General features: G+C 40.5%; 1 protein-coding gene across 3 annotated transcripts in view; it reads left to right on the top strand.

The window, feature by feature from the left end:
* The window catches only part of ZBED1 (zinc finger BED-type containing 1), a gene marked incomplete at its 3' end in the record, with an annotated part of 125,470 nt that overhangs the window by 32,150 nt on the left and 78,285 nt on the right, over positions 1-15,035 (top strand). Inside the window, exon 2 of one of the 3 annotated variants that reach the window (XM_083610679.1) lies at positions 5,046-7,959. The exons of 1 other annotated variant lie outside the window; for it this stretch is intronic. In XM_083610679.1, the coding sequence (XP_083466805.1) occupies positions 5,056-7,185 (2,130 nt within the window). In that variant the 5' untranslated portion in view covers positions 5,046-5,055. Of the gene's footprint in view, positions 1-5,045; positions 7,960-15,035 lie in introns of those variants that run through there. One more of the 3 variants, XM_083610678.1, reaches the window with a different exon arrangement.

Below are 15,035 nucleotides of genomic sequence, written 5' to 3'. Positions count from 1 at the left end.
CTAGTGATGCATTTCAGAGTTGCAGTGTGAGGCCGCAGGATCCGGGAAACTACAGAACCTTGGATGGCCACCATCCTCTTAAAAGTAGAGAGTCCATAGCTTTTGAGTTTTCACTTTTCTATCTGTATTTTATGAAGCTGAATACAAACATGCCAATCTGTAAGTAAAGTTTTTTATGTATATTCTGTAACATATTTCAACTGTACCAAGGGGGTGGAGAACCTCTTAAGTTCTAGAATTGTTAACAGTTCAGATGTCATAATGTGTCTTCATTGGATAATGTTGCTCTGTTTTGCTCAATTTCTGATTGCTTTTCATGGTCTGCTTATTTCTTTGAAGCAGACAACAAAAATATAATAAAGTTCACAAGGTAGATGTGACTATTTTTGAGTCGGAAAGTAATGTTTTACTGTAAGAATAGTTAGGGCTAAAAATACATTGGGTTGTCATTCTTGATAGCAGTGTTTTCTTTATGACATGTTATATTAAAACTTTGCAGCTGGAGTGCAAGAACCATTCTTAATTAGTTTGTGCCTGGGTAGGTTAAACAATCCTTATTTTGAATGATGTTTCTGCCCTGATGTGGTACAATTAACCATGCTTAGGCCTGCAGAGATATGCCACATGAGGTCAGCTACTTTCACATGCTAAAGGGACACTGTGTTAAGTCTTATCTTCTGCTTCCTCCTTGCAACAGAACCAGTAGTGTTGAATTCTTCATTTAAATTAATGTTTGATATATAGGATGTAGCTTTCCTTGTGGCTTAATTGCTGACCGTGTGCATAAAAAATTTTTAGCTGTAAAAAGTTCTCACTGTATTTAACTTTTGGTTTACATTTTCAGAAATCTGTCTCATAAGTGCATTTTGATTGCATTTGATGATGCATTAAATGCATTCTGCACCTTTATTTTATATTCTAAACAGGCCGCTAACAGCACAAACCTATGTGTGTTTGTTTGGAAGCAAATCCCACTTAGTTCGTTGGGGCTTATTCAAAGTAAATACATACAGCAGGTGTAGGGAATCTTTGGACCTCCCAATGTTGCTGAATTCTAATTCGGATCATTGACCATGTTTGCTGGGGCTAATGGGAGTTGTAGTTCAGGGCTGAAGGTTCTCCACGCACACCTGGATTACATCCACACCATGCTATTAAAACACTATCATACCACTTTAGTGGTCAGGCTAATTTCTGGGAACTATAGCTCATTAAGGGTGCTGACGTCACAGAGTTGCAGTTCCCAGCACCCTTAAGAAACTACAGTTCCCATGATTCTCCATGACTGTTTAAGTGGTATAAAAGTGCTTAAAGTGTATGTGTGGGTGACCCTAGTGCACAGGATTGCAGCCTAAAGACTTCTTCCTTTTTCATCTGAAAAACATGTCTGCTGGATGTGTAATGTGTGCTTTTGTATGTTGCTTTGTACTGTCCACCATCATTAGACCTAGATATATGAGCTTTCCATGTGGTTTACTTATTGCTAAAATCTACTAGATTTTAAGGCCAAGGGCAGGCGTCGTATCCAAGTCCTAGTATCAGACTTCTGACAACGTGTTGAATTAAGGGTGAGATGGCTGTGCACAACATAAGGACCCAGGACTGACGGCAGCCCATATACTGTACTGATTATCTCATCCCCTTTCCCCACCTATTTGTGGGAATATATATCACCCAGGCAGGTTTATCAACAGATGGAAATGCTATGTTCTATGTTCTGCATTAACCCTCTTCTAGCATTTAGGCATGGGACACTGGTGGTGCTGTGGGTTAAACCACAGAGCCTAGGGCTTGCCGATCAGAAGGTTGTTGGTTCGAATCCCTGCGACGGGGTGAGTTCCCATTGCTCAGTCCCTGCTCCTGCCAACCTAGCAGTTTGAAAGCACGTCAGAGTGCAAGTAGATAAATAGGTACCACTTGGGTGGGAAGGTTTCCGTGCGCTGCTCTGGTTCGCCAGAAGCGGCTTTGTCATGCTGGCCACATGACCCGGAAGCTGTACGCCAGCTCTCTCGGCCAGTAAAGCAAGATGGTCAGGGGTCCCTTTACCTTTACCTAGCATTTAGGCAGATGGTGGAGTTGGTGGCAGCAGCTGACCAAAATAAAGACAGACTTTAATCTTTCCCCCTTCCTTCCCAAACAACCTTCTGCTAATGAAGGTTTTACAATACTAAGTTTACAAGCATCTGCCTGTATCTGTGGGGGTTGTGTTCTGGGTCAAAGGGCACGCCAGCAGAGTGTGCATAAGCCTGCCTGTTATGACCCCACCACACCCCCATTCTGCCCTCTTCTGGGTCCAAAGGGACCCATGCTTTGACAGTCGCACATCAATTGGACTTGCCTAAAATGGTTGCAACATGTATAGTGGCAGGATGAATCCAGGGAACACCTGAACTCTGAATCTATTACTTAGCAGCAGGCTTGCCACATGCCTCTGGATTATTATTTTTTAAATTATTATTGACTTAAAAATATACGGATCAAAATTCTTGTGGATTCTTCATGTATTTTTATTTATGTATTCAAAAACAATTTTTAGTCCACTTCCTCTTGCTTCCAAGCTTCTCTGTATTCCAGGAGAAGGTCTCTAGGCCTCAAACTTCTGGACGTTAGCCCTAAAACTGTGGCACTTGAAACAAAAGTAGATACTGATATGAATCTTCATATCAGTGTTTCTCTCTCTATATATGTAACAATTTGAATCTATATATGTTGCTTCATGTTTTGTTTCCCTTGTCAGTTAGGAGTTGTGAGACAACTTATTGTGGATCTTTTAAGCTGCTGTCTCTTTGGGAATGATGTGGCAGAACAAGATTGGGTCAATAATTTGGTCTGACAGTTTCAAAGCATGGGTATTAATCACAGTAAAGAATGCATCAATTTCTAAGCAGCGAGGTTTAGGTAAGAATTGCTGCTTCTTATTCAGCAGCAACTGTAATTGCAACTCTTTGAAGATTAGTTTAAACCAGCCAGGCACCTTCTTAGGCATCTTAATTTTTTCAGGATTGACTTCTTAAATATTCTTAGCTCATCTCATTAATGAACGTAAATTATGTAAATTTGAATATGTTGAGTAATTAAGTTAAATTCCAAAAATACAGATGTTTGTGGCGCATATTTGAGTGTCTTAGGGGAATGTAAAAGGAGTCAGCATCAGGATATGTAGGCAGACTCTGGTGGCCTGAAGGAGTCTGATAGGCACTCATGAAAGGGGCAGCCAAGAGACTTTCCTGGATGACCTGATACTTATTTGTTATCCCCAAGGGAATTAGTAGGGCACTAATGCAAGGATTCTAGAATTGCTTACATACGCACACACACATATATACATATATACATCACAGTTGCATAGAAAATACAGAAAGATGGCATAGAATATAAAAATCACAATGCAACAATAACAGCAGTAGAAAAAACCAACAACATACCAATAGTTGTATTTTTGTTTATTTAAATTGCAGTGTTTTCAAACACAAAACAAGACAGGAAGAGAAAGGAAGCTGAAGATCTATGGGTGGTGTGTGTTTGTGAAGTCCCACTGAAACAAATTAGATAATGTGAATTATTTAAATTCAGGCAATTGGTTTAGGGTACAAAAAACTATGCATGCAAGAGAAGAGTGTGCATATTCAGAGGTGTCTATAGCTTACAAGACTGAACAGGGCAAGCCACTTTTCTTGCTTGCTGATCTTTTAAATTGGCTTTCTTGTTCAGCTGTGGAGCAACTGCAGTGGTGGTTCTGCCTCCACAAGTTATGTGTAGCTTCTGCCCTATTTATTCAAGATTTTAAGTTGCATTAAACACAGCGTAACATTTGTTTACATATAATCTGGGGGGAAACCTAACTCCATTGACCTAAACTGGGTCCCACTCAATAAATATTCTTTTAAATTATTTGCAAGAGGATGTTGAAATCGAAAGTTACAAACAGTTTGGGTTGCTATAAAATTTGGTAATGTCTGGGGCTGTAGAAGTGCTTAATCCTACCTTATAAATAAATTCACATTTTTAAAGCCCACAAAAATGCCTGCCTGTACAGCCACACATACCTATTTTAATTAACTGTAGTGCACTGATAACCTCAAAGGGAGAGAGAGAAAAGACAACAGTCAACTAATTTACAAAAGCTCCCGTTGAGGCAATTCTTAATCACACAATTGACTGCCCACAGCGAGTATGTACAAACCTGAATTAATTAGGGCTTAAATATTGTCAAGAACTGAGATACTCACTTGCCATGGTGTCTTTCTTCCCATTGGTAAGTGTCATAAATTCCTGACCACCTGTGCTTGGATACGGGGAGGAGAGTTCCTGCAATTACATTGTGCTTTGAAATTGTTATCAGGTCTTATAGAGGTCAGCATGACATAGGTCAGCCTGCTTCTCCTTGGGTCCTCAGCTGGTGATAGACTGCACCTCTCGTAACTACTGACCATTGGCTAAATTGGCTTGGGGTAATGAGACATTTGCAGTCCAACAACATCTGGGACCCAGAGTTGAAGAACACGGAGCAACTCTTACTATCTTCTTAGGCAGAGAACATGGCAGGAAATCATCCTTGACATTTTGCTGTGCTTTGGAAGTGCTCAGAGTGCCATCAGAAACAAGGCCATGCTGGGAGATAAGCTTCCCCTCCTGCAGAGTTGGAGGAAGGAGCATATTTGTGGCAACCCAATTTTTGGTCAGCTGTCAAGGCCATCCAAAATGTTTTGTTCCCTTAGTGTTTTGTCTGCTGAAATGGCATAAGTTGCTTGCGGTAAGGAGAGGAATGCAAGCTAAAACTGAGACCTTTACACTGAGACAATGGCTCTAGTTCCACATACCATGTAACTTTTAGTTTTGGACAAGTCTTCTGTCAACACCCTGAATTTGCCATATGGTGTCCAGATACGTAGGCTGTGGTGTGTCCTACTTGCAGAGTGGGAGCCACCCTCAAACGTATTCAAATAATACTAAGTATATTGTGCTTGTTCACAAAAGCACTGATTTCTCATATTTGATCAGACCTACGCTTTCTCATTTTATGTTTGTTTGCTGCCTTTTATCAGGTGCTCATTAATGAGTGAAGAACCAAAAGGTTGGGACTGTGGCCAAGAAGCAATGGAGAATAAAAGTTTGGAAACTTCCCCGTCAGACCTAAAGTTAGTGGCCCACCCAAGAGCAAAGAGCAAAGTGTGGAAGTACTTTGGCTTTGATACCAATGCGGAAGGATGTATAATGCAGTGGAAGAAAATCTACTGCCGCATTTGCATGGCACAGATAGCCTATTCAGGAAACACGTCCAACCTCTCTTACCACCTTGAAAAGAATCATCCAGACGAGTTTTGCGAGTTTGTGAAAAGCAACACTGAGCAAATGAGGGAGGCCTTTGCCACGGCGTTTTCAAAACTGAAGCCAGAATCGTCTCAGCAGGCTGTTCAGGACACCTTAATTATGAAGGCAGGTCACAGTTACGAGAATAAAAAGCACCAAGAGCTAACATTGGCAGTGATTAGCTTAATATGTGAAGGGTTATATCCTCCTTCCATTGTGGATGAGCCAACCTTCAAGAATCTTTTAAGAACGGCCGACCCCAGATATGAACTTCCTTGTAGAAAGTATTTCTGCACAAAAGCGATTCCTGAAAAATATATGGCTGTCAGGGATGTTGTGCTAAAAGAGCTGACTGATATCCCGTGGTGCGGCATATCATCTGACATGTGGAGAAGCGGGAACCAGAACAGATCCTACGTAACACTGTCAGTTCATTTTCTCAGTAGCGGCGCTTCCAGCTGCCTGGCTGTTAATTCCCGGTGTTTAAAAACATTTGAAGTGCCCGAGGAAAACACCGCAGAGACAATTACGCGAGTACTTTATGAGATATTCATTGAATGGGGGATCAATACAAAAGTTTTTGGTGCTACAACAGATTATGGGAAAGACATTGTGAAAGCTTGCTCTCTTCTTGACATTCCAGTGCAGATGCCTTGCTTAGGGCAAACTTTTAATGCAGGTATACAGCGAGCTTTTCAGCTTCCGAAGCTGTGTGCTTTCCTGTCGAGGTGTCGGAAGCTGGTGGAATATTTTCAGCAGTCTTCAGTAGCCATGTGCATGTTGAGTGAGAAGCAGAAGCAGCAGAACACTCCGCCCTGCATGCTTGTGAGCGATCGTGTTTCCTGGTGGGGAAGCACTCTTGCCATGCTGCAGCGACTCAAGGAGCAGCAGTTCGTAATTGCCGCAGTTCTTGTGGAGGACAGCAATAATCACCACCTGATGCTGGAAGCCAATGAGTGGAATACAATTGAAGGCTTGGTGGACTTGCTCCAGCCGTTCAAACAGGTTGCCGAAATGATGTCTGCTTCCAAATACCCAACAATAAGTATGGTGAAACCTCTCCTTCACATGCTGCTGAACACAACACTAAACATCAAAGAAAATGACTTGAAAGAAATCAGCATGGCAAAGGAAGTGATAGCCAAAGAATTGTCCACAACATACCAGCATGCGCCCGATATAGACATGTTTCTCAACGTTGCAACTTTCCTGGACCCCAGGTACAAGAAACTTCCATTTCTTTCAGCGTTTGAGAGACAGCAGGTTGAAAACAGAGTAGTAGAGGACGCAAAAAGTCTCCTAGAGGAAGAAAAGGAGAACACACTGAGGCCTGAAGAAAAGTTTTTTGCGTTGTCTGAAGAGCCACCAGTGAAAAAAATGGCAATTTCCTCTATCCCTCCTCCTACTAGCGCCATCAATAACATGCTTGCAGAGATATTTTGCCAGACAGGGGGTGCTGAAGACCAAGAGGAGTGGCATGCTCAGATTATTGAGGAGCTGAGTAATTTCAAATCCCAGAAAGTTCTTGGACTAAATGAAGATCCTCTCAAGTGGTGGTCTGACAGGCTAGCTTTATTTCCTGTTTTGCCAAAGGTACTTCAGAAATACTGGTGTATTGTGGCCACAAGGGTTTTCCCTGAACGTCTCTTTGGTTCCTCTGCAAACATTGTTAGTGCTAAGAGAAATCGGTTAGCCCCGGCTCATGTAGATGAACAAATCTTTTTGTATGAGAACTCTCGCAATGGGTCAGAAGCTGAGCCAGAGGAAGAAGATGAAGGTGAATGGGGCTTGGATCAGGAGCACATCACTAGTCTAAGTGACACCACAAATGTAAACAGCAGTTTCTTTAATATGCGAGACAGTGGCTTCATGTAGAAGGAACACTTAATGGTACATTTTCAGAGAAAAGGGTGTTTGTTTTAAGCTGCCATTACCAAAAAATAGTTTCACATGAAGATAGTGTTGTAAATACCAAATGCTTGTAACATAGCTTTGTTTTATGTGTGTGTGTTGTCTTAAATCTTGAGTGCAACATGTGACTCCAAAACACAGAAGTAGGCTTGAGAGTTATTATTGAATTCAAATCCCTATTCAGGCAAAACTTTTAAACATGTTAAATGTCCTCTGTTGTTGTAATTATTGTTGCTATTGCTATTATTTATTGAATTTAGAGCCTGCCCTTCTATCTGATGGAGCTCAGTTCAGCAAACATATCCGTAGTAAAACAATATTTATTTATTTATTAAAAAGAAAAACAGCTAACATAACAACATTCAAAAAATTTACAGGTAAATTTATAGTTACAGGTAAAAAGGTTCTTTCTTCCAGGGATCCCAGGGTTGCAAAGAACAGTATCTGGGTAAACAGGAACATGGATCAAGGCAGCTTGGATAGCTCAGTTGGTTAGAGTGTGGTGCTGATAACGCCAAGGTTGCAAGTTTGATCCCCATATGGGACAGCTGCATGTTCCTGCATTGCAGGGGTTGGACTAGGTGATCCTCAGGATCCCTTCCAACTCTACATTCTATGATTTTCAGATTCCTTCTGCAAGTCAGTAATGACGGAGACAGACCCACCTCACCAGAAAGAACAATTTCGCAAATGGAAAACTACTACTGAAAAGGCCCTGTTGTAGGTCAACACCAACTAGGCAGCCCCATTGTAGAATCTGATGTGGTTGATCCTCAAGAAGGTGTTTATTTAGGTAATTGGGGCCCAAGCCATTTACGGGTTTATATACTGGCACTAACAGCTTGAAATGGGTCTGGTAACTCACTGGAAACCAGCAGCACTTTCAGGACCAGTGATGTTCTGTGTCACTTACTAGCCTAGCAGTCATGTTCTACAGCAGTCCAGACAGGTTACTAGAGCATAGGCAATTGAAGCCAGACTGTCCTAGTCCAAGAGTGGCTGTAGCTTGTGAATCGGCCTAAGCTGGACATCAGCACTCCTATCATAAGAGTCTCTTTAAAGTTGGTGATGTTTCTAAATCCAGGAATACTTTCAGACTACAAGCCTGTTCCTTCAGAGGCAGTGCAGTTCCTCCTAGAACAGGCCACACTCCTAATTTCTGGACATGGGAACCACCACACACAGCATCTCAATTTTACCAGTTTATTGCTGAGCAACAATCTCCTCATAGTAGAAGAAGAAGAGTTTGGATTTGATATCCCGCCTTTCACTCCCCTTCAGGAGTCTCAAAGCGGCTAACATTCTCCTTTCCCTTCCTCCCCCACAACAAACACTCTGTGAGGTGAGTGGGGCTGAGAGACTTCAGAGAAGTGTGACTGGCCCAAGGTCACCCAGCAGCTGCATGTGGAGGAGCGGAGACGCGAACCCGGTTCCCCAGATTACGAGACTACCGCTCTTAACCACTACACCACACTGGCTCTCCAGTACTATCTACTATGAGGAGATTGTTGCTCAGCAATAAACTGATAAAATTTACTACCCTACCTTACAGGTAGTGGAACCACTGAATATAGTACTTCCAACTCCCAGCTCATGGTCAGTGATGTCAAAAGTTGCTAAGGGGTGAAGGTGAAACAACACAGTCACTATCCCCATCTCTCTCCTGATAAAGGTAATCAAGGCTATTCTTGTGTCCAAACCAGATCTGAAACCAGATTGGAATGGATATAGATAATTTGCTTCTGCTTGCTGGCCACTACCCTCTTGGTCAACTTACCTGGGAAGGGAATATTGAGATACTGTAGATTTTCTAAAACCTTTAGAACCAGGTAGGATCTATTAAAGAAGAGTCAAACCTCTACCTATTTTAAGGTGGTGGGATTAACTTCTTCCCACAGTGAGGCCTTCTTTTAGGAATAGGACACACAAGTAAAAATTGTAACTTCTAAGCAATTACTCAGCCCTTCTGCTACAGACAGAAGTAACATGTTGAATGGTCAAGCCTAATAGATGGTTTAACTTCATTGCAGAGCTAATTTGCTGTAGGGATTTGAAGTCTTAAAAGCTTTGATCTGAACGTCCTCAAGTGTTTAAATATTTAAAGTTTTCAAGGTAAGATCAGAACACCAAGGGTTTTTATGGTTTTTTTTTTTTTTAAAGAACCTAATTTAATGGATTGCTTCAAATGTTACTCTCCCCAATAGATTAGTTTCTGTGTTGGAAGCAATATGTGTCCTCTAATATGTTAAATCAAAGATGCTCATGCTTCTATTCTTTTTTGCCCTGATGGATTGTAGTAGAGTCCTGAAACATGTACCTGAATGTGCCCTCAGAGAAAGTGTAGCATGAAATGACTCATTAAGATTTGCTGTACAGATTTGTTGTATTGCTGACGGTCACAGTAAAATATAATGGATCATGAAGTTTGCACATACACAGAAATGTTGAGCATTGTGAATTAAGGAGATGCTTGTTTAATGTCTTCTCCAGTGAACACGTTTAGGATTGGGTGACAACCTGATTCTTTACCTCACTTTCTCCCTTGAAATAAGAGTCAGTCAGTATAACACGCCAACATTGCCAGATTGACTGGTTGGCCAGTGAATGTTGGTCATGATTCAACACGAAATTCAATATAGAATTCAACATGTTTAGGCTTAGCGATTTCAGTGGACTTCAGTATGTTTACCTCTTCGCTGAATAGTTTCCTTTGTATAATATAGTACCCTCATTAAAGGTAAATTAGAGCTCCAATGGAGGCTATATATTTTATGAAATTAAAGGCTTTATTTTTTTTACCAAAGGGCATGCCGGGATGAAACAAGTTTTAACTTGTGCTTGTAAAAATCCTGGCTGGAGGGAGTGGGTGTTACTCTTACCTCCTGCTTCAGACTCCCAAGTTCTGGTTCTGGAATACAATTTTTGCCATGCCTGAACTTGCAATTGCCCTCTTCTGTAACTCTTCTGATTGAAATTCAAGGAGGATTTTTCAAATGTTTTGGAGCTTTATGTTTTGTTTCATACATGTCTAAATGTTGGCTGGATAGAGATGTCATGTTTTACATTATTTAATGTTATAAGAATGGGCTTCAGTGCGCCTTGGGGTCACACACACTCCTTCCCTTTCCTACTTTATGTGTGAGGTGTGGAGATTGAAAGCTTTCACTTTTGGTTTCAAATAAACTGCAGTTTCATATTTTGTCTGAACTTCAAAAGCTGTCTTTCATTCCAACTCTTGCTAGTTTGAAGTAAACCAGAATCAAACTGATTTCAGATGGTTTTGTTTGCTATCCGGAGGAAGGATGAACCACACATTCCTGAGGTTGGATGTAATGGGAAACTGGTTTATTCAAAACAAAATAGATGCTTTCAGTGTTCTCCCATAGGTGTGAAGGAGGAGAAGGAATGAGTAAGTGCATGAGTTCAGGTGGCTCAATCTCAACCATAGTTTTAATGTAATGTCTAAATTTGGCCAATGGTTCTTATTACTATTGAAGCAAAAATTGTCATGTATCGGTCAAAACAGTATGGCTTTAATTTGAGGATACTGATATGTCTAATGCCCATGTACGCTTAATGAGCTTAATTTTATACCACTGTTATTATAAAATTTAAGTTGGAAATGGTCTGATGGTCCTTTTTGCTGAATAGAACATAATATTTATATTGTGATGATTTAATGTGACTGACAGTTGTTTTACCTACAGATGGTTCTTGTAGAGCATTTCTTGGTAAAACTGGTGTACATAAATACATCATTTTGTTTGTATGCCGCCTTTCCATAGGTAAAACCATGCTCAAGGCAGCTTGCAACATGAATATTACAAACACAACAAAAGTGGTCATAAACAATAAAACATGAAACAGTACCCATCCAAATTGAAACAATTTCCACATAAATCACAATAAGATCTAAAATAAAGATACAAATAATAAGAATATCAATAACAGCAACAACCTCCCTGCAACAAAACCCCCGAAGCAATACCCCAACCCAAGAGTCTGTTCAGCAGCCTCAGCTTTTGTAGTTGGAGTCAATCAGGTGGAAAGGCCAGCAAGGTAGGGAGCAAGTATTCTAGGACTCACAGCCAAGATGGTGTATGGTATGAAGTGTAACCATTCATGATAACCTGGTTCCATACAGGTATGTTTCATGTTTGTCGCTTCCTGTTGAGAAACCAGTTAAATGAATTGGCCCTAGTACTTACCATGCTGTAATATGTGGGTAGTAAAACTGCATCCACAAAGTATCTCAAGTCTATTTTATGTGGCCGATGATACCTCCTGAAGCTGCCCCATTTCATTCTTCCCTCTCATGGACAGAATATATAGGTAAGATAAGATCTATAGCTTGCTGTGCCAGTTTAGTATCACAGAATTTGATGTGGCTTCAGCACAGGAGAGAGATTTTGACCACATGACTATTTAGACAATATGGAATTTCTGCCATATTGGAATTACTAAGTAGCTATCTGAGATGGCTTTAAACCTTCAATTATTTTGTAGACATAGATATATAACAATGTTCCGTAGTTCTTTTAGTTAAGCAAATCTTTTATCACTAGCTCTAGTCATATTAAGAGGAGATGAGTAGTTCTATTTTTAAAAAGTTTCTTAAGGATATTGCCAGTGCACTACACACTCTAGTGCAGTGGTTCTTAAACGTCTCTGGACCAAACTTTTTTAGAATAAAAAATTACTGGCTCCATTTATTTTTGGAAAACAAAAACAAAGAAACAACTCCTAGCAGTGCTTGATTTTGAAAGAGCATCCACATTCTGCAAATTTTGATACTATACTACACTGAAATATTTAAATGTTACTTTGATTGTCCTTGAATCTTGCCCCTATGCTTGCCATCGTCTCCAATGTGGCACACCACACCCTTTGAGAACCCCTGCTCTTGTGCTTCCCGGGCTTCTCTATATAACACAGAAAGCAAGACAGAAGAGTTCTGATATTCTATATACCCACACAAATGTTCACAGATGTTGTTGGTTTCCTTGTTGACAATGAACCTTCATGTTCTGTAGTATACCTCCTATGTTGTTGTTGTTTAGTCGTTTAGTCATGTCCGACTCTTCGTGACCCCATGGACCAGAGCACGCCAGGCACTCCTGTCTTCCACTGCCTCCCGCAGTTTGGTCAAACTCATGCTGGTAGCTTCAAGAACACTATCCAACCATCTCGTCCTCTGTCGTCCCCTTCTCCTTGTGCCCTCCATCTCTCCCAACATCAGGGTCTTTTCCAGGGAGACTTCTCTTCTCATGAGGTGGCCAAAGTATTGGAGTCTCAGCTTCAGGATCTGCCCTTCCAGTGAGCACTCAGGGCTGATTTCCTTAAGAATGGATATGTTTGATCTTCTTGCAGTCCATGGGACTCTCTCAAGAGTCTCCTCCAGCACCATAATTCAAAAGCATCAATTTTTCGGCCATCAGCCTTCTTTATGGTCCAGCTCTCACTTCCATACATCACTACTGCTAAAATACATCACTACTGGGAAAAATACCTCCTATACATGAATTTAATTCAATCAATGCAGAAGGTACTTATTTTTAAACCACTATAGTACAGAAGCACCCATTATTGTTTGACTTTACTCATGTAGACACATACAGGGCATAAATTTATGTGTGTATCAGCCATATACAGCTCAAATCAGTAGAACCTTCTGACGCAGCCTGCTGAATATGCTGTCATAGCTTGGGCATTTTTAAATATAGCTTGGCGAATCCCATTTTGGAGCATAGTTTCTAGAAAGTGATCGAAAGCAATATGTCAAAATATTTTGAACTAATAAGCCATTTAACCCATACTGTTCCCACCCCCTTCTGATTCTCAGCTGTTGCAGTGTTGATCAGCTAAAGTCATCAAGGAAGTACCCCATAAAATGGCGATATTAATCTGATTTGAACTTGCTGAATTTTAAATCCATGGAAGCTCAAGATGAAATTTAAACAGCAAATTAGACTTATGCTGTCATAAGCTATATTTGTTCCACCACACCTAAATACAGTAATCAACTTCTACCTACTATCAGTGTTATTCCAGCTACCATGACTGAAAACATGAAATGGTTGGCTATGCCTTTCCCATATCCTGTATTCTGGCCCAGGAAGTAAATTTTGTCAGAGCTGTGGTTGAACTGAAGGTATTTTCCTTTCACACAGCTGACTTCCTTTGCTAGGTGTCATTGGAAGATAGGAAACAGTCTTATATAAAGGTCTGGTCCATGTAACCATACACTGTTTACTGATGAGCTAATACGAGTCAAAGGCTTTGTTCCAACCTGGCTATCAGAAATTACTTAATTGGAGATGCTGGAGACTCAACCTGAGACCTTTTGTTCAAAGCATATGCTCATCCATTGAGCTTAGCCCCTTCAAAAGTTGTATTTCAAAAATTGTAAAAAGAAAACAAAACCCAAAACAAAACAACAATTGTTTCTACTTGCAAAGCTAATTCTGTCTTGTCTTCCTTGCCTTGTATTTTCAAGTGCTTCAAACTCTTCTTTTTTCTAAGTTCATTTCTTTTTTAAAAAAGCCTTTTTTCAGAAAAGGATTTGATTTCATTACCTAAAGAGTTGTTTCTAGAGTTCTTGGGGTGGAAGGGGCATAAATGTGACTTTTCAAAGCGAAATGGAGCATTTGAGGATAGAGATGGATAGAATGGGTTTAAGTGTAGACATTCCACTTGGCCTCATACAATGCATTTCTGGCTTTAAATTTTTTTGGTATCCAAAATAAAATTGTACATGGTTGAAATGACATGTTACTGTGATCAAAACCATCGTAAGTCCTTTCTGTTGTGTGTGATTTATTTGATGTCTTAAGCTCAGACTTAATAAACCCACAGAAAATTTTTCCTGTAATTTTTCAAACAAACAACAATGTTCATTAACATGTTTCTGGAGCTTCCTGATTGAACTATTCCATCTTCAAATTAATGTATTCAGACTAGGTGTGTTAATGGTTTCCCAATGGGGAATCAACTTAAAATATTTCTAAGTAGTACCACTTCCTCTTTCACTGCTCATTGCGCCAGTAAATGTGCTGACTTCTTTGTGTCTATATAAAATGTACTGTCCTATGTGAGGGCACAAGCTTCTGTTCCAGATTTCCATCCTACTTGAGTTGAGAGTGGTCTTCCATGGAAAAAGCAACATTCTGGAAATACTTCATCTCATGTTGTGGGCATATGTTTTCCTGGCTCTGTACCCCACTGGAGTAGTAGTTCGTTCAGAATACAGTTCCGTTACAGCCCAAGGGTTTGCAGCTGATTTTCTTCTTGCCAAAGGACCTCTACATGAACATGATGTGTCTTGCAGGCACAGGTCTGCAAGAAATGTGTGTATGTTTCAGCCAACGAAAGCCTCTCTGTGATGTGTACCTATATCAAAACATTCTCTAAAATATATACAGTGGTACCTCGGGTTACAAACACCTCTGGTTACAAACACTTTGGGTTACAGACTCTGCTAACCCGGAAGTAGTACCTTGGGTTAAGAACTTCACCTCAGGATGAGAACAGAAATCACAATCCTGCGGTGCAGCGGCAGTGGGAGGCCCCATTAGCTAAAGTGGTAACTCGAGTTAAGAACGGTTTCAGGTTAAGAACGGACCTCCGGAATGAATTAAGTTCATAACCAGAGGTACCACTGTACTTGAATTTTCTACGTTCTACAAAGAACTATGAATTTATACCCTGATCTTGAAAGATGTGCGCTTTCCCAGACTGCAATGCCCTTAATGCTGACCACTACACATGAATTTGAAGTGGAGTATCAAAAACATTTTGTGATATTGCAGGAGGAG

This window comes from Podarcis filfolensis (genome assembly GCF_964270895.1).
Source record: "Podarcis filfolensis genome assembly, chromosome: 4".
NCBI classification, from domain to species: Eukaryota; Metazoa; Chordata; class Lepidosauria; order Squamata; family Lacertidae; genus Podarcis; species Podarcis filfolensis.
The sequence above is the reverse complement of the archived record's forward strand: the minus strand, read 5'-3'. Positions and strand labels throughout refer to the sequence as shown.